Source organism: Denticeps clupeoides, chromosome 10, assembly GCF_900700375.1.
Source record: "Denticeps clupeoides chromosome 10, fDenClu1.1, whole genome shotgun sequence".
Lineage (NCBI taxonomy): Eukaryota > Metazoa > Chordata > Actinopteri > Clupeiformes > Denticipitidae > Denticeps > Denticeps clupeoides.
The window spans coordinates 1,318,822-1,341,257 of record NC_041716.1 but is presented as its reverse complement, the minus strand read 5'-3'; the positions used below and the strand labels follow the sequence as shown (position 1 = coordinate 1,341,257).

The following is a 22,436-nucleotide window of genomic DNA, read 5'->3' as shown; positions in this document are numbered from 1 at the left end:
ACACACAGGCGCACCTGGATAATGATTATTTATTGGTAATAATGTCAATCTCTTGGTAAAAAAAAACTACAATAAGACATGCAAATGTGCAAATAAAGCAGAAAGAAAGTCCTATTCTGAACACGGTGTGGTGGAAAACACACGGTGAGAAAAGGAACCCGACTACATGCACGACACAGAACCATAAAATTGCTAAAACATGATAAAATTTATAATAATTAGTGTGAAATTAATAAAATGTCCTACAAGCAGGTGCATAGAGAGAAACTGTCCCTCCTTACTGGAATAAAAGTGATTTAATGACGGGGGTTCCATTTCCTGATTTTTATTGTTTTCTGAGGTGAGATCCTCAGTCATCTTGTTCCTCATCATCATCATCATCATCATCATCATCATCATCCTCCTCCTCATAGTTGCGGTTCCTCTTGATCACGTCTTCCATGGTGTCCTCCACTGACTCCTCCTCGCCATCCCAGAAGCCCACGTCCTGAGAGGTCCGGTTCTGACTGGACTCCAGCGAGGGGGAGGCGGGAGGAGAGTGGTCCAGTGAGGTGGACTGGTATTTCAGGGTGGGCAGCTCCTCCTCATCATTATCATCAGCATGCTCTTCCTCCTGAGGTTCTTCAGCCTCGGAGGAGGAGTCAGGGACTCTCTGATCCTGTGGAGTCTCAGGTTTGAAGGTGGGGACGGGGGTGAGGGCGTCCGGTCGGCTGCGCTCTTTGAGGGAGGAGCTCCTCCTGAGACCGAACAAGTCGCTCTGTTCCGGACTTTGGGCGGGAGGCAGGGAGTCGCTGTCCGGGGGCCACTTGGCCCGAACGGGCCGGACCGTCGGGCTACAGTCGGACGTGGAGGCCTGTCCGCTGCCGACCGGTGACGTGGCTCCATCGGGGGCTTCCGTCCGCGGTGGCCAAGAGATCTTCAGCCGGCCCGTCTCCACCGGCCGCTCCGCCCCGACGCCGGCCGGCTTCTCCGGGGAGCAGGAGCGCGCCCGCGTCTCCAGCGTGGCCATCAGCTCGTTCACCTTGCCGATGTGCGACTCCTCCACAGTCGGGCCGGGACGTCCGTCTGCCGGGACGGCCGGCCTGGACTCCGCCCGAGCCTCCCACTGCTCCTTGTGAGGCCGGTAGCCGAAGCCCTCGTCGTAGTTGCCCTTGGCTTTGAACAGCTGGCAGAAATGTGGCTTGCAGTAGATGTGGTTGTGCAGGGAGGCGTAGTTCCCCAGGCTGTCCAGCAGAGGGACACAGAGGACACCATTTTTAAATTATTATTTTCACCCCAACGCGCGACCTTCTCTGGTCTCTGCTCACCTCAGCCTGGTGTTGCAGTGGGCGCAGCGGAAGCAGGCGCTGTGGTAGACCTGCTGGTCGGCCACCAGGCGCTCGAGGGGGTACACCGTCTTTAAACAGACCACGCAGCTCTCCCGCACGGCCGGCCGGAACGTCTGGGAATACCACACGTTTAGTACCACGCGGTCGCCTCGATTGTGTGTGTGTGTGTGTGTTAACTTACTCGGGAGGGCTTGGCCTGCGCCGAATCGTGGGGGGACGGCGGTACGGTGCTGCAGGAGCCTGCTGGGGTGACACAACACAGTCGCCGTCAGTTTATACGCCAGAGGGCAGCACAGACACAAAGATCAGCCATAACATCATGACCGGTGAAGTGAAGGGGGTTGATTTTCTGACTGTGGGAGATACTATTCAAGTTGATCTGCTGGAAGGGAACGTGCAAGGATGAGCGACACTGAAAAGGGCTACAGCTACAAAGTGCATAAAAAATGCGTCTGGACTCCAGAGAGCGTTCGTTTTAAAGGTCCGTGTGGACGAGGCCGAATTCCTACCCGGAGCGGCGCTGTACTCAGGTCGCCACAGTCTCTACCGGCACTACTTTTTAATGGCGATTTTAGTGGGATCTGATCTCAGCTGATCTGCTGGTTACCAGAGGCCACAGCAGGAGGAGTCCATGTTTCAACACATCAGGGTTGTTCAACAGACGCAAGGGGAACCTGCTCAACATGACGGGTGGATTTTTACCGTTGCTGTCAGTCGCTGAGCCTTTCCTGCTGCTGGGCTCGGAGAACGAAGCCTGTCAGACAGAGGAAGACAAGAGTGAGCGGACGAACAAAGCACCGGCGAAGCGGACTGAGGTCAGCGCGGTGGCGGCGCACCGTCTCCACGTTCTCCTTCTGTCTGACGCCGGAACTCCCGTGATCCACGTCCACGCCGTCGTTCTGCAGGACAGAGGAGAGCAGCGCTGCAGTTCGGTGTTTCTGATGCTTATAAAAAAAAAAAAAAAAAAAAAAAGGGTCTGCGAGCGTAACACTTACAGCAGGAGAAACGTTGACGTCCCGTTTGGACACGGCCGCCTGGTAGAGGGCCATCCTGTCCCGCAGCGGTATGGTGTCCACGCCTCTGTCTGAGAATGGACACAGAGCAACGTGAAAGGGGAGGAAGGTCAGGGGTCGCGGCCCACTCGGAGCTGCTGCTGTTACACACAGAAAGAGACACCAAACGGGGACAGGGGAGTGAGGGGTGGAGGACGCGTACCTCGCTCGCCCAGCTGGAGCGCCATGTTCTCCGGCACGCTGCGGCTCGCTCCCATCCTCAGAGGCACCTGCACAGACGCGGGGGGAGAAGGTTCAGTTTGGGTGCGGCCTGGTCATTTCTACACAGTCCATCTGGCTTTGAAGTGCACCCTGTTTCACCGATGCTCCCTGCGCTCTGATTGGCTAGATGCACAGTTAGGCGGTCACATGACTAAGACCCTGTCCACACATGGACGCTCTTCTCTAAAACGGGTTTTTGGTTTCTAAAAACACCTGCGTCCACACGGGAGCGTTATCTGAAATGTTACCATCCACAGGGAGACGCGGGGAATGTCCCGGATGCCATTTTTAACCCCCCTCCACGCCCGTAGGTGGCGCTGTAACTCCCAGCTCTCCTTGTTCGACGTTGTTGTTCTCCAGCCTCTTCATTAGTAATGTGCGCCGTAGAGACGATTACACAGGTTTTTCCACAAAACAGAAATTCACTCTGGAACTCGGGGGCAGCGGTGGCCTAGCGGTTAAGGAAGCGGCCCCGTAATCAGAAGGTCGCTGGTTCGAATCCCGATCCGCCAAGGTGCCACTGAGCAAAGCACCGTCCCCACACGCTGCTCCCCGGGCGCCTGTCATGGCTGCCCACTGCTCACCAAGGGTAATGGTTAAATACAGAGGACACATTTCGTTGTGTCACCGTGTGCTGTGCATCACAATGACAATCACTTCAGTCTCACTTATAAAACAACCGTTCTAGGTCCCTGAAACACCGTCTCCATGTGGACGCAAGGCCAGATCAGATGGAGGTTTTTTAGTTTTAGAGTGTGGGCGGGGCCTAAACCACTGCTAATTAGCATCTGCCATGTGCGCCTGCCTTTTGTAAAAAAAAAAAATAATAATAATAATAAAAATAATAATAAATTCTAACATTTGCGTAATTTTTTAAAAATAAAATGACCTGGTTGAGTAATCTTGTGTATTACTGTAAAAATCCCACTATTCATTAATCGTTTTTTAATTTATTGTTTTTTTGCTCTGCTTCTGTTCATCTGCAGCGGTCCAGACGTCTGGCCCCTCCCACCCTGCCCCGCCCCACAGAGTTGCTCCCCATGCCGCTAATCTCCTAATAAGATGCCCCGCCTCAGCTAGACAACACTGTCTGGCCCGGGCAGCACAAACAGCACAAGGTACGATCCAATCAGGTTTCGGCGCTGCAGCCGGCGTGAACTTACTGACCCTCTGCAGGGAGTTTTATTTTGAAGATCGACCAGATCATCTCCCGCTCACTCCACACTAAAATCTACAGGCTCGGGTTCCAGACGCTGGCGCTGCACATGTTGGTTCATGGTTTTCAGACTGAGCTCAGACTGAGGGTCAGGAGGATGATGATGGTGTCCTCTTCCTGTCTGGCCTGGATAAGCAGCCGGTTGGCTTCTCCAGACAGGAGTGATGCCATGGAAGTAAACAGCCCAGCCGAGCAGACTGGGGGTCTTAAAGTAATCCCCCAAAAGCTACTCCGATGTGGGGGCACCCCAGTCAGTCAAAATGCAGCAAAGTTGCTGTCTGTAGTTGCAGGTCTTCCTCTCGGAGGAGCTCATGACCACTTCCTACAGAACAGGGGGGGACGAGGTCATGTGAGTGGGCATCACACCACCTCAGGGTGGCTTCTGAAAACACAGCGTCTCCTTCATCGCTTCCTCACGCTCAGCTGACGCAGTGTTAGTTACACAAATTAAACTGACCAATTTCAAACCAGGAGCAGCACCAACCCTCTGCAGAGTCACACAAACCCTTCAAAAAGCAGGAAAGAACAAATAAATAAGAAGGGAATTTATAAAAAAAAAAAAAAAAAAAAGATCCTAACAGACGTCCAGGTTCACACAGGGGGTTTAATTCCCAGGACATGTGACCCCAGTACGGCATCACCCAGCATTACTCTCCAGATCACTAAAAAGGTCCACAACAACGGCCATGTGGACATCTAAAACTTCCATTTTCAAACTAGTCATTTCAATATGCGTATTGTTCTATATAAAAACCAAAGCCAATATCCTCACAACAGTAGCAGATTATAATCTCAGTTTCATTTACGGAATTTTTTTTAAAGATAAAATGACCTGGTTGAGTAATCTTGTGGATTTATGGTCTGGTTCCAGTAAACATGACACTGGATTGTAGATATTACTGTAAAAATCCCATCACTCATTAATCGGAGGGAAATTTACACTTCAGAAGCACAGAAGATGTGATTTTATTGTAACTTAGAAAGGAGAAAAAAAAAAAAAAAAAAGGCACTTCAGCGTAGCACCGACGCTTCAACTCGCTGGATCAGAAGAACATCACCATGCCATGGTTTATATAAGGATGGTGACCCGCTCAGAAAGCACCGGGAACTCACTCACTCGGTTCTGCACGTTGTCTCCCCTCTCGAACATCATCTTCAGGCTGTTCAGGGGCACGTTGGGGGTCTCGGGGGTCCCGGCGGGCGGGGCCACGGCCTCCTGCTGCGTCGCATCCATCCCGCACCCGTCCGGACTGTGGCAGCACTCCGACTCAGCTCCGGCCGCCGCCAGCCTCTCCGGCCCGGCCCGGGGGCTGCGCTCCGGCGCGAGTTCGCGGCTCGGGCTAACGGGCGCGGCCATCGGCTGCTCCCAGCGCCTCTTCAGGTCATTCAGGTTCCCGCAGCGTGGACCCAAAGAGCCGCTCTCCTGACAAAATCAAAATGTGGACGTTTATTGGAACATCTGAAATATTAGATTTCAACCATCAGCATAATACAATCGTGCATGTTATTAACAGACACTGCCAACAGGCATCATACGGCATCATCAACTTCTACGGATGACGTTAAAAGCCCATGGAGAACGATGAATTCCGCCTGGAGCGGTAACAGCACTCGAATAGTGATGGAAACGAGAGGAAAGCGGCAGGGAAGAAAGCTCATGAACGTCCCTCCTCCATCCTGGAACTGGAGGTGAAGCGAGTGGAACGCAGGAGGTCAGGCTCCAGGGTCTAAACAGAAATCCGAGACAGAAACCTGGAGATCTGCGGCGTCCCGCCGCTCCGTCAGGAAAGTCGAGCACGAAGCGGCGAGCCCGCCCCCCGCAGCCAGAGAAGAGGAGGAGGACGCATGACAGGGTGGAGGAAGGCGCAGTGAAAGAGAAAGTCTGTTTAAAAGGGTAAAGTGAATCGAGAGAGGTCAGAGGTCAACCAGACGTTAATTCTGCAATACTCCCGCCCCCGGAGGGATAAGTTCTTTAAACTGCTTAGAGGAACAGGGAGATAAATCCTGTAATAAAGACGACTCCGATATAAAGAATACAGCAGCCATTTGGCTTTTAAATGTCATTTCTTTAATAACAGAATGTACATAAAGCATAAAAACTCATTCAGTAGAACCTATTTTCATTGTACTTTCATTGACAATACAGATATTCTGATTATGATAGAAGGGCAATGTGGCTGAAAAATGGTATCAATTTTCATTTTAATGATGTATATTTTAATGAAATGGAAAATGAACTTAAATCTGATTCTCTACTTGCTTCAACTGTTCAACACTTTTTGCCTACATTCTATGTATAAAAATTGATCTGTGAACAATAAAACCGTATAATAAAATCTGCCGTATACTATACTCTAATAAAACTCTATAATTAAATAAAGCAGTATACTCCAATAAAACGGTATAACAAAATAAAGCAGTATACTATACTCCAATAAAACGGTATAATATTCATGTTCTTTTTTTATGTAACGAGATGCGTTCGGTTATTGCAGACAAGGAGTGTAGCACGAACCTCATGATCTGGTCTGAACGGTCAGGTCATGATATTTTGCTGATATTTTGTGAAGGGCCACCGACCCCTGACCCCCAGGGGAGAGGGGGTCACATGGGTCATAGAGTGACTTCCACAACAACAACAACAGAGTGACTAATCTCTCAAAAGTCTGAGATTTTTAAACTACACTGACCGCTCACGTACCTAAACAATATATCTCCACATCAGCCTGGTCCCGTACCTCTGTCCACCGAGCGCGAGGAGACACGCTCCACTTACTACACCTTATTAGCCCTCTGTACCCGGATGCACACGAGACGCAACACGATGGGCGGGGTCATTATCCGCAGATTAAACCGTCTAAATAAGGATCAGGGAGGCTGGACATGTGCAGGGAAGGTCTCTGTGTGTCTAAACCAAAAACATGGGCAGATATAATAAAGTCATAATGAACGCATTGCAGGACAAGGTCCTTCACGCTAGAATCCAGATCTTGTTCAAGTTGTCCCGGGCGGTTAATTTAACCATGTATGACTGAGAAAAACTTACAGCGCTCCGCCTCTCCGACTCCACCTCCTCCGCAGCTTTCTGGTACCTGTGAGGGAACAGAGCACAGTGGGAGTTCTGGGTTTACAAATGAGACAATGATGGAGATGAATCAGAGCAGCGACGTCATAGTGACACCTGGTGGTGGAAGATGTCACAAACAGGACCAAAAAAAAAAAAAAAAAAGCACCTGGATGAGAACTTGGAGAATGAAATATTTTGCTTGGATGATGAGCTATTGATCAATTGTTCCAATTTGGAGACAAACTACTTTTTTTTTTTTTTTTTTTTTTTTAGGGAAAGTGTGAGCAAGTGAGGGATTCCCAGACGAGTAACCAGTACAGCGCTCCAGCCATATAATCCTGGTGTCCAGGAGCATGCGTCACACTCGCAGATGCAGGAATATTTGTTATCTGTGTGCGCTGTTACACGTATCTTGTAAAGCATCTACACAACGTTCCAGACTCACTTGGAGAAGCGCTCGGCGATGGCCGTGTTCTTGTTCACTATGGACAGCTCTTTGGCGGTGACGCGCAGGGAATTGGACGCCCACTGCCGTCTCTGGAACGAAGCCGTGGCCATAGCTGTGCGGTCAGAATGGGGAAAACCTGGTGGGACACAAACATGGAGAAGGTTCCTACGTAACAGAGTAACGGACCCGCGTCATCTTCAAATAAAGACGGTGAGACCCGCCGCTCTGCGAGTTTCAGCTCGTCTACATTTCTTCAGGATGACTTGCGATGAGAACTTCGCCACAGTCTCGTCCTGTCTGGACCTGGACCGGTGAATCACTTCCTGTCCATGATGCGCCAGGAGGCCGGGAATTCAAAAACAGTACAGAAGAACGCGTGGCTTCATCCAATTATTGGTTAAATTATTGTAATTATTATTATTATATATTTTTAAAATAGTGTTCTCTTTGGGAAATTTGCACCGAACAAGGACCAGAGGAGGAGGAGCATGAATTTACCATTTACTTTTACGGCATTTAGCAGACGCCCTTATCCAGAGTGACTTACAACATGCTTCCATGTCACCATGGATGAAGAGATCAATTCTGGTTCACTAGGACCCCCAACTATGAATACAACCTTTTTATTCACTCTGTTCTAGTTTCTATACGTAAATAAGACTAGAAGAAGGTTACAAGTTCATCTAAATATTCTCTAAAGAGGAAGGTCTAAAGAGCTGTTCTGACCTCCAGGGGAAGTTCATTCCACCACCGAGGGGCCAAGACGGAGAAGGGGGGGGGGTCAGGATACAGGGGGGACAGGATAGGCCACGTAATAACATCAATAAAAATAATGTCTTTCTTTTCTAACACTACATTTACATTTATGGCATTTATCAGACGTCCTTATCCAGAGCGACTTACAATCAGTAGGTAAAGGGACAGTCCCCCCCTGGAGACACTCAGGGTTAAGTGTCTTGCTCAGGGACACGATGGTAGTAAGTGGGATTTGAACCTGGGTCTTCTGGTTCACAGGCGAGTGTGTTACCCGCTAGGCTACTACCGCCCTATTATTTAGAGCAGAAGCAGAGTTCCAACAGGAAGTAGACCAGCGGCCCCTGATCCTGAATAATTGTGTTCTGGCCGGGGACTGACAGTCCCCCAGACTGACATCAGGCCTGACTCAGCCAGACTGCGACCATCACGCCTTGACGCAAGTCTCGTCTGGTCTCTTTCTGCGTTCTGGGAATGTTGGAAAAGTGAAACTTTTCAGCAGGGAACGGAGGCGCTGACAGCGCCACGGTCCCGTTGAAAGACGCGTCCACTTTACTGGACATCCAGTCTTGTCTTGCTGGTGGAAAAGCACCGATACAAGAGAGGCGTGTCCCTACATCGCTGAAGCAGAGGAACGCTGCTCTAAACTCCCGTTCCCCCGAGGAAGAACCAGTGGGATTTAATGCCGGCTTGAGAAGATGCTTTCATGAAGAATAAAGAAACGGGACCTACCTGAGATCCTCGACTCCTCGGTCCTCCTGTGTGTGTGTGTGTGTGTGTGTGTGTGTGTGTGTGTGTGTGTGTTTAAACCCCTGCTGTACGTACGCAGGTATTTGAGTGGAAGGAGGCAAGCGGGGGCAGTGAAGGGGTGGGGCCACAAGGCGACTCTAAGCCAATGAAATCGTAGACCCCCCCCCCCGGGGCACCTGTCTGGTATGGCCAACGCCCATTTTAAATAAATAAATAATATACGTAAATCAGCACTGAGTCAATGCGGCGATTCCCACACATTTCCTGGAACGGAGGAGGAATATTCCCCAGAGCACCGAGTGGCCTCGGAATGTCGTTTCCTCGGAATATCATCCCTCAACAACTTCAGGTACGATTCCGAGGAACCTGGGAACGTCTTCAAACGAGGGTAACGGTGAACTCGATATCCAGAGTGAACCTGGATTGGCCAGACCTTCTCATGCCCGAACACGATCATCTTCATCCCAGAACCTGTGGACGTTCGCGGGAGACTCATCTTTTCCCGTGAAGATGACCTCACCAGACAGCTTAATCCCGATCAGGAAATTTCAGACCTGATCTTAACGTGAGGGGGGGGCAGCATGGATGCGTGAGAGATCAGATTACGTAAAATTGTCCAGACTAGGAAAACTACTAATAAAAAAGCAGATCCATTTAATAACTGTATATAAATGTAGACGTCACCCCCACACTGAGGCTCGTCCCTGGGACACAGGACACAGAAAAAGGTCAATGATAATGTAACCCGAGCCGACGGAGAGAAGGGAGGGAGAAAGGGCAAGGAGGGGGTGGTCGGTGGCCATTTCCTGCTGAAACACACACACACACACACACACACACACACACACACACACAGAGGAGGACAGAGCTCCACTTTCCCAACAACATCCTGTCTAACGAGACAAAAAACCCTGTCCAAGAACAAGTCCAGAACTGCATGCTGATTATTTACAGCATTTACTTATCCAGGGAAACTTAGTAGTTACGGGGACAGTCTCCCTGGGGAAACTCAGGGTACAGGGTCCTGCTCAGGGACACGATGGTAGTAAGTGGGGTTTGAACCCGGGACTCTGTGGTCTCCTAGTTCATAGGCCAGTGAGACCGGAACCACCAGTCTCCATCCCACCCAGGACCCTGAGGACCCTGGACTGAGCCCAACAGGGACGCTCGTCCTGGACAAATATTTGCCCCAAACAGGAGATAGATTGACACAGAAAAATGGTTCAAACATTTGCCTGGACACTGCGGTCACCTTATCAGCTGTTTACACACAGACACACACACCACACAGACTACACACCAAACAAATCACACGAACTACACCACACACACACACACACACACACCACACACAGACTCCACGCACCACACCAGCATACACACAGACTCCACACCAAACAAAACAAAATCACACAAACACACATAAATCACACAACATACAAACCACACAAACCACACACCACCAACACAGGGTAGTAGTAGCCTAGAGGGTAACACACTCGCCTATAAGTCGCTCTGGATTAGGGCGTCTGGTAAACGCTGTAAATGTAGATGTAAACACACACCACACAATACCAATCACACAAACACACATAAACCACACGACATACACACCACACAATACACTCACAACACCAGCACACAAACACACATAAACCACACATCACCAACACACAAACTACACTAACACACAACACACCAACAACACACTCACCAGGTTAATTTGTGAGTGTGTACCTGAGGACCAGGTGAGGCTCGAGTTTCCCCCACGACCAGCGCTCCGAACATACAGGTCGTGAGAGACGCGGAGCGATTCATTCGCGTCTCACCGGTTCCTGCGTGAAAAGCGGCGAGATGGAGTCGCTTTAAAACGATAATGATCAAAATAACAGCAATTCAGCGTCCACTCGGGGCGTCGTGAACTTTCCACGCTCGTCCCACGCCCCCGACAGGAGTCTTCATCACCGCGTCGTCATCTTCAAATCAGCCAATGAGCAACTTCTAGTCATCAATGGTCATCAATAAACCGAAACCCACAAGACATGACGACTGTGCATGATTTAATGCATTAACAGCAAAAATACCCTACTGTATGATGCCATTGTTCAATACTAATTCAAATTGGACAAAATAACTATAACTATTAAATAACTATTTTATATAAAAAAACACGGCGTGCAATTAGGGAAACATAAATCGTGATCCATTTCTATCTGCACATTTCAATGTGTATTTTTTAATCGTTGTAGTTGAATAGCGAACAGAAGTCGGGGGTGAGTGGGAGGAGTCAGCCGCGGCTGAGCGGCGCGCATGCGCAGAACTTCCCGCCACATGGCGCCAGCGAGACGACAACAAAGGAGGAGAGCCGCGGCCCGGGGGCTGAATTTACACTCCATCTACTGATTCTGTAAGCTTGTTTTGGTTTGATTTATTTCGTCGCCCTGCTTATTGTCATAAGGCGACACACATTTCCTGTTCAGAATCTGAATCCGAACATACTATCACGTATATTAAACATGAATTCTTAAAGGAAACACACTCCAGGAAGTCAGAACGGAACGTTGCGTGTGTTTTCTTTTTCTTTACTTATCAATTTACATACATTTTTAGACGGAAGCTTCTCTGTATTTAAATTGTTGTTCCCTTAAGTGAACTTTGTGGTGTCATCTCACCAAATACATAGAGAGACGAGACGGCGAAGCTTCGGGGATTCACAGTGTGCAAAAAGACAAGTAACACACAACACAACAACATGGCAAAGGACATTGTGCTCCGACCCTTAAAACTAGTCAAACCAGGCTGACAAGTAGCAGCAAGACGACGATATATCAGTGTATGGATATATTTAGTATATAGTGTATATTATATAATATGGTAATAATGACAGTACTAGTCGTGATATGATGATAATAATAATAACACAGCAGCACAGAGATTAAAGTGCAGGATGCAGTACTGATGTTTAGTTTCTAATTTCAGGTGTTGTTGAGGTGATGTGGATAATCCTGGGAACATACCAACCGCACCATACCATATTTATATAGCACTTTAACACAACAAAGGAGCCAAAGTGCTGTACATTCAAATAAAAATATGTTAAATTACCAGGAACAGGCAAAAATAATAAAAAGAAAACAGAATAAAATTAAATAAGAGGAGCTCAAAACACACTGCTGGGGGGCAGGAGTGTGAAGTGTCCATGTGAGTCAAAGTGAAGTGATTGTCACTTGTGATACACAGCACACGGTGCACACAGTGAAATTTGTCCTCTGCATTTAACCCATCACCCTGAGTGAGCAGTGGGCACCATGGCAGGAGCCCGGGGAGCAGTGTGTGGGGACGGGACCTTCATCAAGGGGACCTCAGTGGCACCTTAGCGTATTGGGATTTGAACCGGCAATTTTTCTGATTACGGTGATTTCCTGAAGTCCATAATGATCTCTGAATGTCGATATTAAGTTATCGACATTCAGAGACATTGTTATTGTGGCACCTTGCAGACAGCTGTTCCACCTCCTCTCTGCACACCAATAAGTACCAGTCGTATCATCCGTGAATTTGATGGTGTGGCTGTGCAGTCGTGAAGAGCAGGGTATTGCAGAGGTGTAAATATTACAATAAAGTTTAGAGAGCAGAAGGTAATACTTGCAAATTAATAATATGCATTTTTACAGGATATTAAGTCCTGTGCAAACCTCATACAAAGTAAGAACAACATTTACAATTTACATCTTTTACATCTACTGCAACTCCCTTCTAGCTGGTCTAAGTACCATCCGACCTCTACAACTCATACAAAATGCAGCAGCACGACTGATCTTCAACCTTCCCAAATTCTCCCAGACCACCCCTCTGCTACGTTCCCTCCACTGGCTCCCAGTAGCTGCACCCATCAGGTTCTAAATACTGAAGCTGGCCTACAAAGCCAAACATGGAGTAGCACCATCCTACCTCACAGCCCTTATTACACCTCGCACTGCACCTCGTATACTCCGAACCTCCAGTACTGCTCGCCTGGTCCCTCCATCTCTGAAGGTAAAAGGAAGACGCTCATCTAGACTCTTCTCCATCTTGGCCCCTCGGTGGTGGAATGAACTTCCAGCTCAGTCACTGAGCACCTTCACACGGCAGCTCAAGACCTTCCTCTTTAGAGAAGATTTAGATGAACTTGTAACCTTCTTCTTGTCTGACTTCTGTATAGAAACTACAACATAGTGAATAAAAAGATTGTATTCATAGTTGGGGGTCCTAGTGAACCAGAACTGATCTCCTCATCGATGGTAACATGGAAGCACGTCGTAAGTTGCTCTGGATCAGGGCGTCGGCCAAATGCCGTAAATGTAAATGTAGGAACAAAACCACTATTTATTTAAGTTGGAAGCAATTGAAAAAAAATTGTACAAAAAAAAACATGTCAAACACTGAAGAAATATTGCTTTAATGAAACCACTTATTACAGAATGACTTGATGCGTGTTGAGAAAGGGACTGTGAGCTACATATAGACTTTTTTTTTATAGCGCATGTCTACATATCGATATTAATACCACCAACGCTTTTTAATCGGCATTATTTGTGTTTTTATTGAACCATTTCGCCGTTTCGCCTCTGCTGTGTATCTGTACGGTTCGGTGCTCGTCTGGTTCTAGGGGTGAAAGCGTTAACGTGACGAACATGTCATCCTGTTCAGGGGGGTGGCAGAGCTGAGGACCGGCGTCCCGGGAAGGGGCCATGGAGGAGGGGACAGCAGATGGCGCCAGACGCCTGCGGCGGCTCAAACCCGAACTCCTGGACGTCCTGAGCTCAGACGCCGACTTCGTCCTGCAGCACGCCGACTCCCTGGGCCTGCTGACCCCGCGGCAGTACCTGCAGGTCAAATCGCTGGCCTCGCCGCATGAGAAGGTGCGGGAGCTGCTGGACCACGTGATCCAGAAAGGAGACGCTCCGGCGCTGAGGCTCCTGGAGCTCCTGCTGGACGAGAACTTGCAGGAGACGTATCCCAGGCTGCGGCTCCTCGGGGACAGACTGAGTGGGACGTCAGCCGGTAGAACGTCCAGCATCGGCGACCCTCACCGCGGCCGCTTCTCAACGCGTCCTTCTCGCCTTCCAGGGAAGCGAAAGACCACGGCGAAGAGGAGGCGGCCGTTACCAGAAGCGGCGGCCCGGCCCGAGAACGTTCCTCCACTCGTTCGTCCGTCCCCCGCAGCCGTGGTGAGCGAGCAGCAGCTGATGCTGGCGGCGGGGACGTTCGGCCGGACCTGGAAGCAGCTGGCCGTCGCGGCCCTGGGGGTCCCCGCCGCCAAGCTGGAGCAGGCGGTGGAGGAGAACCCCCGCAGCCCGGTGATGCAGGTCTTCAGCGTGCTGCGCCACTGGAGGATGAGGGAGGGGCCGAGGGCCACCGCCGCCCGCCTCCACGCTCTCCTTACGCAGGGTGACTGGGCGCTGCTCCCTGGCAGCCTCGACTTCCTGCTGGAGTCCATCTGAGGACTTATTATTATTATTATTATTAATAATAATCATCTGTATCGGTGTGGCTGGAAAGCAAGACAAACTGTCATTTGAATTGTGTCATTTTTTTAAAAGGTGACACTTGGGGGTGGGATAAAATGTGCTTTTGGATGTTCGAAGTTGTCTTATTAATAATTCTGAATTGACAGCACACTCATGGCATCACGGTGGAATCAGTGAATGCAAGAAAACGTCACCACATCCATCATTATCATATCATTTCCCAGGCAGGATTCAGGCAAGACTACGTTTCCACGGGGAAATTCTGCTCCGTTTATGCCGCCGGACATGAGGAGACTGCAAATTTACTCGGATGAGGGTCACGGTCGGAAGTTATACTGAGCTGAAGTGTCCTGGTGGCTTCTTCCATTTCGGCAACTAAGGAATAAATCCTTTAGAGAGAATTGTCTCATTGGAAGAAGCAATAATGTCTTCAAATCTAGGCCAGATATACTCCTGAAATCACTTTTATTTGTATATTTAAAATTGAAAAGTGGGGGCCTGAGGCAACTTGCCACGTTTACCCAGCATTGCAGTGCTGAAATTCAATGTGCAAAAAAAAAAAACGAACATTAATCTTTTCATTTTTAAACATGCATATTTTAAATGTATTTTAAATATCTATAAACTATAAAGTTAATATTGTCCACTAGATGACGGAGGAGCTTTGATAATCATTGACTATTAAAATCCTCTCACGGCACTTTTGTAAAAAATGTCAGTGTAGGACATTTTATACATTTATTCTGTATAAATTCCAGATTGTCTCCATGGAAGAAGGTATAATTTCTGAAATCACTTTTATTTGTATATTTAAAATTGAAAAGTGGGGTCCAGGGGTCCGTGGCAACTTGCCACGTTTTCCCAACGTTTCCCATTTTTACAGTGCTGAAATTCTATGTGCAAAAAAACACAAACGAACATAAATCTTTTCATTTTTAAACATGCATATTTTAAATGTATTTTAAATATCTATAAACTATAAAGTTAATATTGTCCGCTAGATGACGGAGGAGCTTCGATAATCATTGACTTATTAAAATCCTCTCACGGCACTTGTGTAAAAAAAAAATGTCAGTGTAGGCCGTTTTCTACATTTATTCTGTATAAGTTCCAAATGTGCAAAATAAAAGATGTAATAAGTGTGTGCAGGAACCGGGGAACCGGGCCCGGGGCTTTAAACCGACTCTCCGGCGGCAATAAACGTGCAAAGCGGGCTTTGACTTTTCGGCCCCCCTGGACGCGGTTATCTGGCCGCTTGTGCACTTTGCTCTCTCGGCAAGTATCACGTTGTTTCACCCTGATGCATTTTCACCCGGACTGTTCACCCTTGTTCACCCGGCGTTACACAAACAGCGGCGCGGAGCGGCCACGTCCGGCCGAAAAGCGGCCGTTTCTCGGCGACGTTCGCTCCGGGCGGCGGCGCTGCGTGGCCCTGCGGCTACTGCAGTCGAGCAAAAAAAAAAAAAAAAGTGCAAATGCACTAAAATGCATGCAAATGCAGTAAAAACCCGTGCAAGTGGGGTAAAAAAAAAAACGGAACGTGGCCCGCGGCGGCGGGTTAATGATTCGCGTCGTCGTGAACAGGCCCCGAGTTAACCAGTAACCGCTTTATTAAGCCATTTAGATACCGCGGAGAGATACGCGCCGGGCTTCTTTCAACGCGTTTCGCTGCGTTATTGCGAAATGCACATTTATAATTGATGACGTCTCGTTGCGCCCACTAATGAACCCTCAAGTCCCCGGTGCACGTCTGCAATGAAGTGACGACTTTTTGCACGCATGCTGGCGTGTCGGGGGGGTTGTAAAATGCACGGATTCTGCACCCGTCCGGGCAGGAATGACACGCCGACCACGTGACGCGCATTCCTGCGCTTTCTTGGCGTCGACTTGTCCGGATCCGGGACCGGGGGACAAGATCCCGGGTTTTTTTTCTTCTCCCCCCACGTTACAAGCCGCGATGCGCAACAAGTGGGCATCGTGTTAAAAAAAAAGACAGAAAAAAGAAGGGAATCAGGCGGAAAGCTTTCCCGGGAATCCGCTTCGGCCCTGCTGACGTCACGCCGCCAGGAATCCCAATCCAATTGAAAGGCTGCGTGCGGAGTCCGCGAACGTCCCCCCCCCTCCAGCCCTCCTTAAATTCGGGATCGGTCGCATCCCCTCGCCAACGCCCGGCGGACGCGGATCGTCTCTTTCGGGTGAGCGTGTGGCGGATTTTGACGCGTTTTAACTCTCGTGTTGCTGCTCTTGTTGGAGTTTATTGGGAATGAATGATGAGCGGCGCGGATAACAGCTGGATGCTGCCAGGTTTCTCCCGCGAACCCGCTGACCTCCACATGCGCTTAACAAACCACAATTATTCCGTTTCCTCTTTTTATTTCTAGCAGATTAAATAAGGTTTTCTTCTTATTTACGGAGGTGAAGTGCAAAACTTTTATAAAAAAAAAAAAAAAAATTAAGATTTTTTTTTTAATGTCCACACCATAAACAGGAAAAAAATCTTAAAAAAAAAGGTAAAGATACCAAGTCAATAAAAAGTATTGAAATGTATGCACCATTTCTGCAGCCCACCTCAGCAGCCCAGAGCACAAGATGAACGACGTCGTGAACGGCTGCAATGGTCACCATGATGACGGCCACCCCGGCTCCGGTCACGAGGAGGGACAGCGCTTCCTCGCGGAGGCCTTCAGGGCGATCGTGGAGGAGGCCATCTGTAAAGGCGTGGACGCGAAGGAGAAGGTCGGGCCCGTTCTGGCACGCAGCTTCTGCTCTGCCTTCGTCTTCCGCGGTGCGAGACACCAGGTGTGTGTGTGTGTCCTTCGCAGGTGTGTGAGTGGCAGGACCCGGCGGACCTGAGTGCGCTGCTGGACCTGGACCTGAGGGACGATGGCGAGTCGCACGATCAGCTGCTGAGGCGGGTCCGCGACGTCGCCAAGTACAGCGTGAAGACCAGTAAGCCGCGCCCGCCCCCCCGCCGCCGTGCGCCGCGGTTCCTCCTGCGCCGCGTTAACCTCCTCTCGTCCTCAGGCCACCCGCGCTTCTTCAACCAGCTGTTTGCTGGAGTCGACTACCACGCCCTGGCTGGCCGAGTCCTCACCGAGACGCTCAACACCAGCCAGTAAGGAGCCCGCTTCCAGTAATGCGGCCATGTTAGAACCGGAGGCCGATCCTCGCCGGCCTACAGTGGCAGCCTTTGAAATCTGATGGCTGCTTTCCAGCAGATAACATTGGGATTGTAAAGATTTATTACGATTTATCACTGCCAAATGGTACAGTAGTCACTGACCCTTGTGTCTCATTGGTGATATTTCATTATTACGTTACAGCTTACGGGACCTTGAGGAAGTGCTGCGATGGTTTGGGAACAGATAATGGGTTTGAAATCATGGGGCAACAGCGCCGAGGGTTTATAAATGATTAGTGAATGTCCTTTAACCCAACAAACGGCCGTGATCTACTCAACAAGGCTCCCCGGGCACCTGTCGTGGCTGCCCATCAAGGTGGTGCAGGCTTAAATGCAGAGGACACGTTTTACTGTGTTGCCATGTGCTGTGCTGCAGTGTATCTTGAGGCCAAAATTATACAAAACTGCTCATAAACTACACCACACAGCATTTATAAAGTATAATAAAGTGAAGTGATTGTCACATGTGATGCACAGCAGCACAGCACACAATGCACACAGTGAAATTTGTCCTCTGCGTTTAACCCGTCACCCTGAGTGAGCAGTGGGCAGCCATGACAGGCGCCCGGGGAGCAGTGTGTGGGGACGGTGCTTTGCTCGGTGGCACCTTGGCAGATCGGGATCCGAACCGGCAACCTTCTGATTACGGGGCCGCTTCCTTAACCGCTAGGCCACCACTGCCCCCAGGCAGTTCTTTCTTTAAAAGAAAGAAGAACGTTTTATGAACGTTTTAAACGCAAGCTTGGATAAGGTGGGTGTGATTTTTATGGCGTCGTGCCGGGAATATTTTCTTCGGAAAGACAGAATTATGTAAGAAGGGTAAATAAACCTGCTAGTCGAGGCGATTGGAATGACTTGTGTTCCCGTGTATCTTCAGGTACACCTACGAAGTGGCTCCCGTCTTCGTTCTGATGGAGAGCGTGGTCCTCCAAAAACTACGTTCCCTGGTGGGGTGGCGTGAGGGGGACGGCATCTTCTGTCCCGGTGGGTCCATGTCCAACATGTTTGGCATGAATGTCGCCCGATTCCGGGCCTTTCCGGGGGTCAAGCAGCAGGGCATGTGGGCCCTTCCCCGTCTGGCGGTCTTCACGTCGGCCGAGGTGAGCGCTGAGACGTGCGGGTCTCCGCCCGTCCCTCAGTGGACGCCGTTCCAATTCTTCCATGTGCTTCTGTAGAGCCACTATTCTGTGAAGAAGTCGGCCTCGTTCCTCGGGATCGGAACCGACAACGTTTTCATAGTCAAAGTGGACAAAAGGTGCCCCATTTCCCCTCCACGCTGTAACAGTTAATAAAGCGCACGTGTACTTTCTTAACTTGCCGAATTCCCGCAGAGGCTGTATGGTTCCTGAAGACCTTGTGGCCAAGATAGAGGACGCCAAATCTCAGGTACCGCGTCCGAAATGTCATCTCGGCCGTGGCTGACAATTTGACACAAGCGAACCCTCGTCTCCCCACGTCAGGGCGCCGAGCCGTTCTTCGTCAGCGCCACGTCGGGCACCACGGTGCAGGGAGCCTTCGACCCCCTCGACCGCATCGCCGACGTCTGCCAGGAGCGCGGCCTGTGGATGCACGTAGACGTACGTCTCCCGTTTCGGGACGCGGAGCGAGCTGGAGCGCCGCGGCGCGATTTACAGTTACAGTTGCTGTGCCTTAAACCCCGCAGGCCGCCTGGGGAGGGAGCGCGCTGTTCTCCAAGAAGCACAAGCATCTGGTGAAAGGAATTCAACGGTCCGTGCCAACAAAACGGAAAAAAAGATGAACTCGATGACTTACGCAAGGCTGTACTAAGGTCCCGCCCACATGAGAGCGCTTTTCTCTAAACGGGTTGTCGGCCCGCGTCCAGACAGGAGAGTTGACCGAAATGGCAGAGAAAGTCCCGAGCGCTGTTTTAAGCCCCCTCCACACCTGTGGGTGGCGCTGTAACCCAGCGCTCTCACCGCTTGACGTCTAGTTCTGAGTTAATTTGAGTAAAATTGTTCTCCGCCCTCGTTTTCCGTTAGAAATGTACGGCGTACAGAGGACCGCTTTTGGCACGTCCATGTAGGACACGTCTAGGGTTAAAGGTCAGGTTGGAGGTTGGGCTGATGCATCAGCGTTTTCCCCAAAAAATAAATTCCCTCTGGAAGCCATTTTACATTTACAGCATTTACCAGACGCCCTTATCCAGAGTGACTTACAATCAGTAGCTACAGGGACAGCCCCCCCTGGAGACACTCAGGATTAAGTGTCCTGCTCAGGGACACGATGGTAGTGGAATTTGAACCTGGGTCTTCTGGTTCATAGGCGAGTGTGTTACCCACTAGACTACTAGAAAATAATTAGAAAAATTAGAAAATAACCCTTCTGGTTCCCCTGCAACAGCGTTTATGTGTGGACGCAAGGCCAGATAGGAATTTTTCCCGTTTTATAGAAAAACGTCCTCGTGTGGACGGGACCTTGGTGTCGGGGGGCCTTGAATTTTATGTTTGTGGGTTGTGTGTGTTTTTGTTCAGGGCAGATTCCGTCGCTTGGAACCCCCACAAAATGCTGACCACCGGCTTGCAGTGCTCCGTCTTCCTGACGAAAGACACCACAGTACGACCTTCCCGACCTCCACATCTCCGTTAATCTCAACACTTTATCTGTTTAGTGCTGCACAATATAGGTCAACAGATTTCAGAAGCCCTCAAATAACCGTTTGACCTCCTTCTCGCGTGCAGAACCTGCTGAAGCAGTGCCACTGTGCCAACGCCACCTACCTGTTCCAGCAGGATAAATTTTACGACATCAACCTGGACACCGGAGACAAGACCATCCAGTGTGGCCGGAAGGTGGACTGCCTGAAGCTGTGGTTGATGTGGAAGGCCGTGGGCACGAAAGGCCTCGCCGAGAGAGTTGACCGAGCGTTTGCCAACGCAAGGTACTCACTGGCCCTAATCAGGGCTAATTGACTCGCGGTGACCTTTGACCTTTACGATGACAGATAGAAGACTACCAACCAGAAAGATAAGAGAACATAGTCCAGCAGGGGCAAGACCAAGAAGGCCTCATTCAACCCGCCACACACCTTCCAGAACAGGACTGGGACCCACTGTCCTACAGGAAGAAAAAAAAAAAACGAGACACCAGACACTCTTCATAGACGCGGTCTAGACCTAGGCCTGATCTGCAGATTGATGATGATCATCTATACACATTTATCTGCTCTTCTCGCCCTGACACAGATACCTTGCTGAGGAAATGGAGAAAAGGGAGGGCTTTGAGCTGGTTGGGGAGGTGAGTTGCTGTGGTGAAGATGTACTTTTATACGTTTGCTTCGGTGTCATGTGACCTGTTTTCCCCGCTCTCCCGGACCAACAGCCACAGTTCGTGAACGTATGTTTCTGGTTCGTCCCCCCCAGCCTGAGAGGAAAGAAGAACAGTGCGGATTACAGCGAACAGCTTTCGAAGGTCTCACTTTGTCGTTTTCTTCTTGCTGAAATGGGAACAGTCTGTTGGCTCGTTATTAAAAATGTATTATATATCTTTAGCATTAGGCATGTGGCTTTATGTCAAGGACAGCATTAGAGGTCTGAAATTATTTATTTGAATTTAAAGGTCCCCTATTATGATCTTTAAAATTTTTTTTTTGCTTTTATATCAATCTTTGGAATTCGGTCTCCTAATACTGAATCTGAGCCATGGTGCCACTTTGATCCAGTCCCACTATGAGATTTCCCAGGATGCGCTGTTTCTCCGTCTGTAGCTTTAAATCCTAATGACGAGGAGGGCGGCCTATAGAAGTTGAGGGGCATTCGCAGAAATGACGTCATCAACACCATCCACCAACCACAATGTTTGGTGCAGACAGGAAGTCATGACGTGTTTTTCCAGGTTAAAAATAAAATGAACCCGCTGGTTTTTCAGAGTCTCGCGTGATGGAACTAAAAAATACATTTGTGTTCATTTTTACATCCAATCACAAAGCAACTACAATGCTTCGCACGTTTGGAAGCCATGACAGTCGGTGGAGATAATGTTTTAGGGGAGGGGTGGGAAATTCTCTGGGCAGAAAAAGCATGAGAAATGGGAGGTAACCTTTCCCCTTATGATGTCATAAGGGGACAAATTCCAGATCAGATGTGAGCTGCCACTCTCTGAGCGGTGAAGCAGAATAACCAAACCACTCTTTACACCTATCGCCATTTCTAGCCACTGCAGGACCATAGACAGAACTTGGGTAACTTGTATTAATGTTAAATCATCTCACAAAGTGACATTTTCATAATAAGGGACCTGTAAAAGATTTGGGTATTTCCTAATGTGCATTTACAAGTCTTTTATTTAATTGTTTCAAATATGAAGACACCTTTTTTCCATCATAATGTCTAATCATTACCAGTTAACTTACCCTCCCAATGTTCATCATCAGGTTGCTCCAGCCATAAAGGAGCGTATGGTGAAACGAGGAACCATGATGGTGGGCTATCAGCCTCTTAACGGACTGGTCAACTTTTTCCGCATGGTGGTCCACTCCCCACAAGTCTCCCAGAAAGATCTGGACTTCTTTCTTGACGAAATTGAACATCTCGGAAGTGACCTGTGAATTTATGCAACCGTGCCTCTAATTCAGCTTCATTGCATCACAACTGTTAAGATTTGGTGTTAACCTCAACTCAGATCTACCCTTCATGCAAGAAGTCATAAACTAAAACAGTTCTGTTAGACATTAATTTGTGAATTTACTGTAGAGTTTGGATATTTCTTGTTTGTACTATATGTAAAAAGATATGTTGCATGATTTTTCTTTGTCTATACGCAGAAATTTCTCTTTAGGAAAATTAATTACTGTTAAACATTAGTAAATGTATTGACTATTGGACAGAATTTTGCCTGGTAAAATAAACATAGCGTGTTGTATAAATGAGTGCTTGGTTAACATCAAATTAAA

The 22,436-nt window shown here is 48.9% G+C and overlaps 3 protein-coding genes across 8 annotated transcripts; 2 read left to right on the top strand and 1 right to left on the bottom strand.

The window, feature by feature from the left end:
• Positions 1–15: 15 nt before the first annotated feature.
• lima1a (LIM domain and actin binding 1a) lies at positions 16–8,906 on the bottom strand. Of its 6 annotated transcripts, none has more exons than XM_028994143.1 (11): positions 8,819–8,906; positions 7,331–7,469; positions 6,865–6,910; positions 4,936–5,241; positions 2,544–2,610; positions 2,324–2,412; positions 2,165–2,227; positions 2,031–2,082; positions 1,510–1,571; positions 1,308–1,441; positions 16–1,223 (listed from the first exon to the last, which is right to left on the bottom strand). In XM_028994143.1, exons 2-11 carry the CDS (start codon positions 7,441–7,443, stop codon positions 350–352), a joined length of 1,806 nt encoding a protein of 601 aa, XP_028849976.1. In that variant the 5' UTR covers positions 7,444–7,469; positions 8,819–8,906; the 3' UTR covers positions 16–349. The 6 variants fall into 6 exon arrangements, with proteins under 6 accessions (XP_028849976.1, XP_028849977.1, XP_028849979.1 ...); XM_028994144.1 differs by having other exon boundaries at positions 1,510–1,568; XM_028994146.1 differs by lacking the exons at positions 6,865–6,910; positions 7,331–7,469; positions 8,819–8,906 and adding an exon at positions 6,520–6,622.
• Positions 8,907–11,156: 2,250 nt separating this feature from the next.
• LOC114798643 (uncharacterized) lies at positions 11,157–14,458 on the top strand. The gene is made up of 2 exons (XM_028994510.1): positions 11,157–11,243; positions 13,526–14,458. Exon 2 carries the CDS (start codon positions 13,567–13,569, stop codon positions 14,317–14,319), a length of 753 nt encoding a protein of 250 aa, XP_028850343.1. The 5' UTR covers positions 11,157–11,243; positions 13,526–13,566; the 3' UTR covers positions 14,320–14,458.
• Positions 14,459–16,241: 1,783 nt separating this feature from the next.
• csad (cysteine sulfinic acid decarboxylase) lies at positions 16,242–22,204 on the top strand. The gene is made up of 14 exons (XM_028993090.1): positions 16,242–16,541; positions 16,910–17,082; positions 17,169–17,295; positions 17,371–17,461; positions 18,405–18,627; positions 18,703–18,782; positions 18,859–18,913; positions 18,988–19,104; positions 19,191–19,255; positions 20,020–20,101; positions 20,227–20,426; positions 20,731–20,782; positions 20,867–20,956; positions 21,918–22,204. Exons 2-14 carry the CDS (start codon positions 16,936–16,938, stop codon positions 22,089–22,091), a joined length of 1,503 nt encoding a protein of 500 aa, XP_028848923.1. The 5' UTR covers positions 16,242–16,541; positions 16,910–16,935; the 3' UTR covers positions 22,092–22,204.
• Positions 22,205–22,436: the final 232 nt, after the last annotated feature.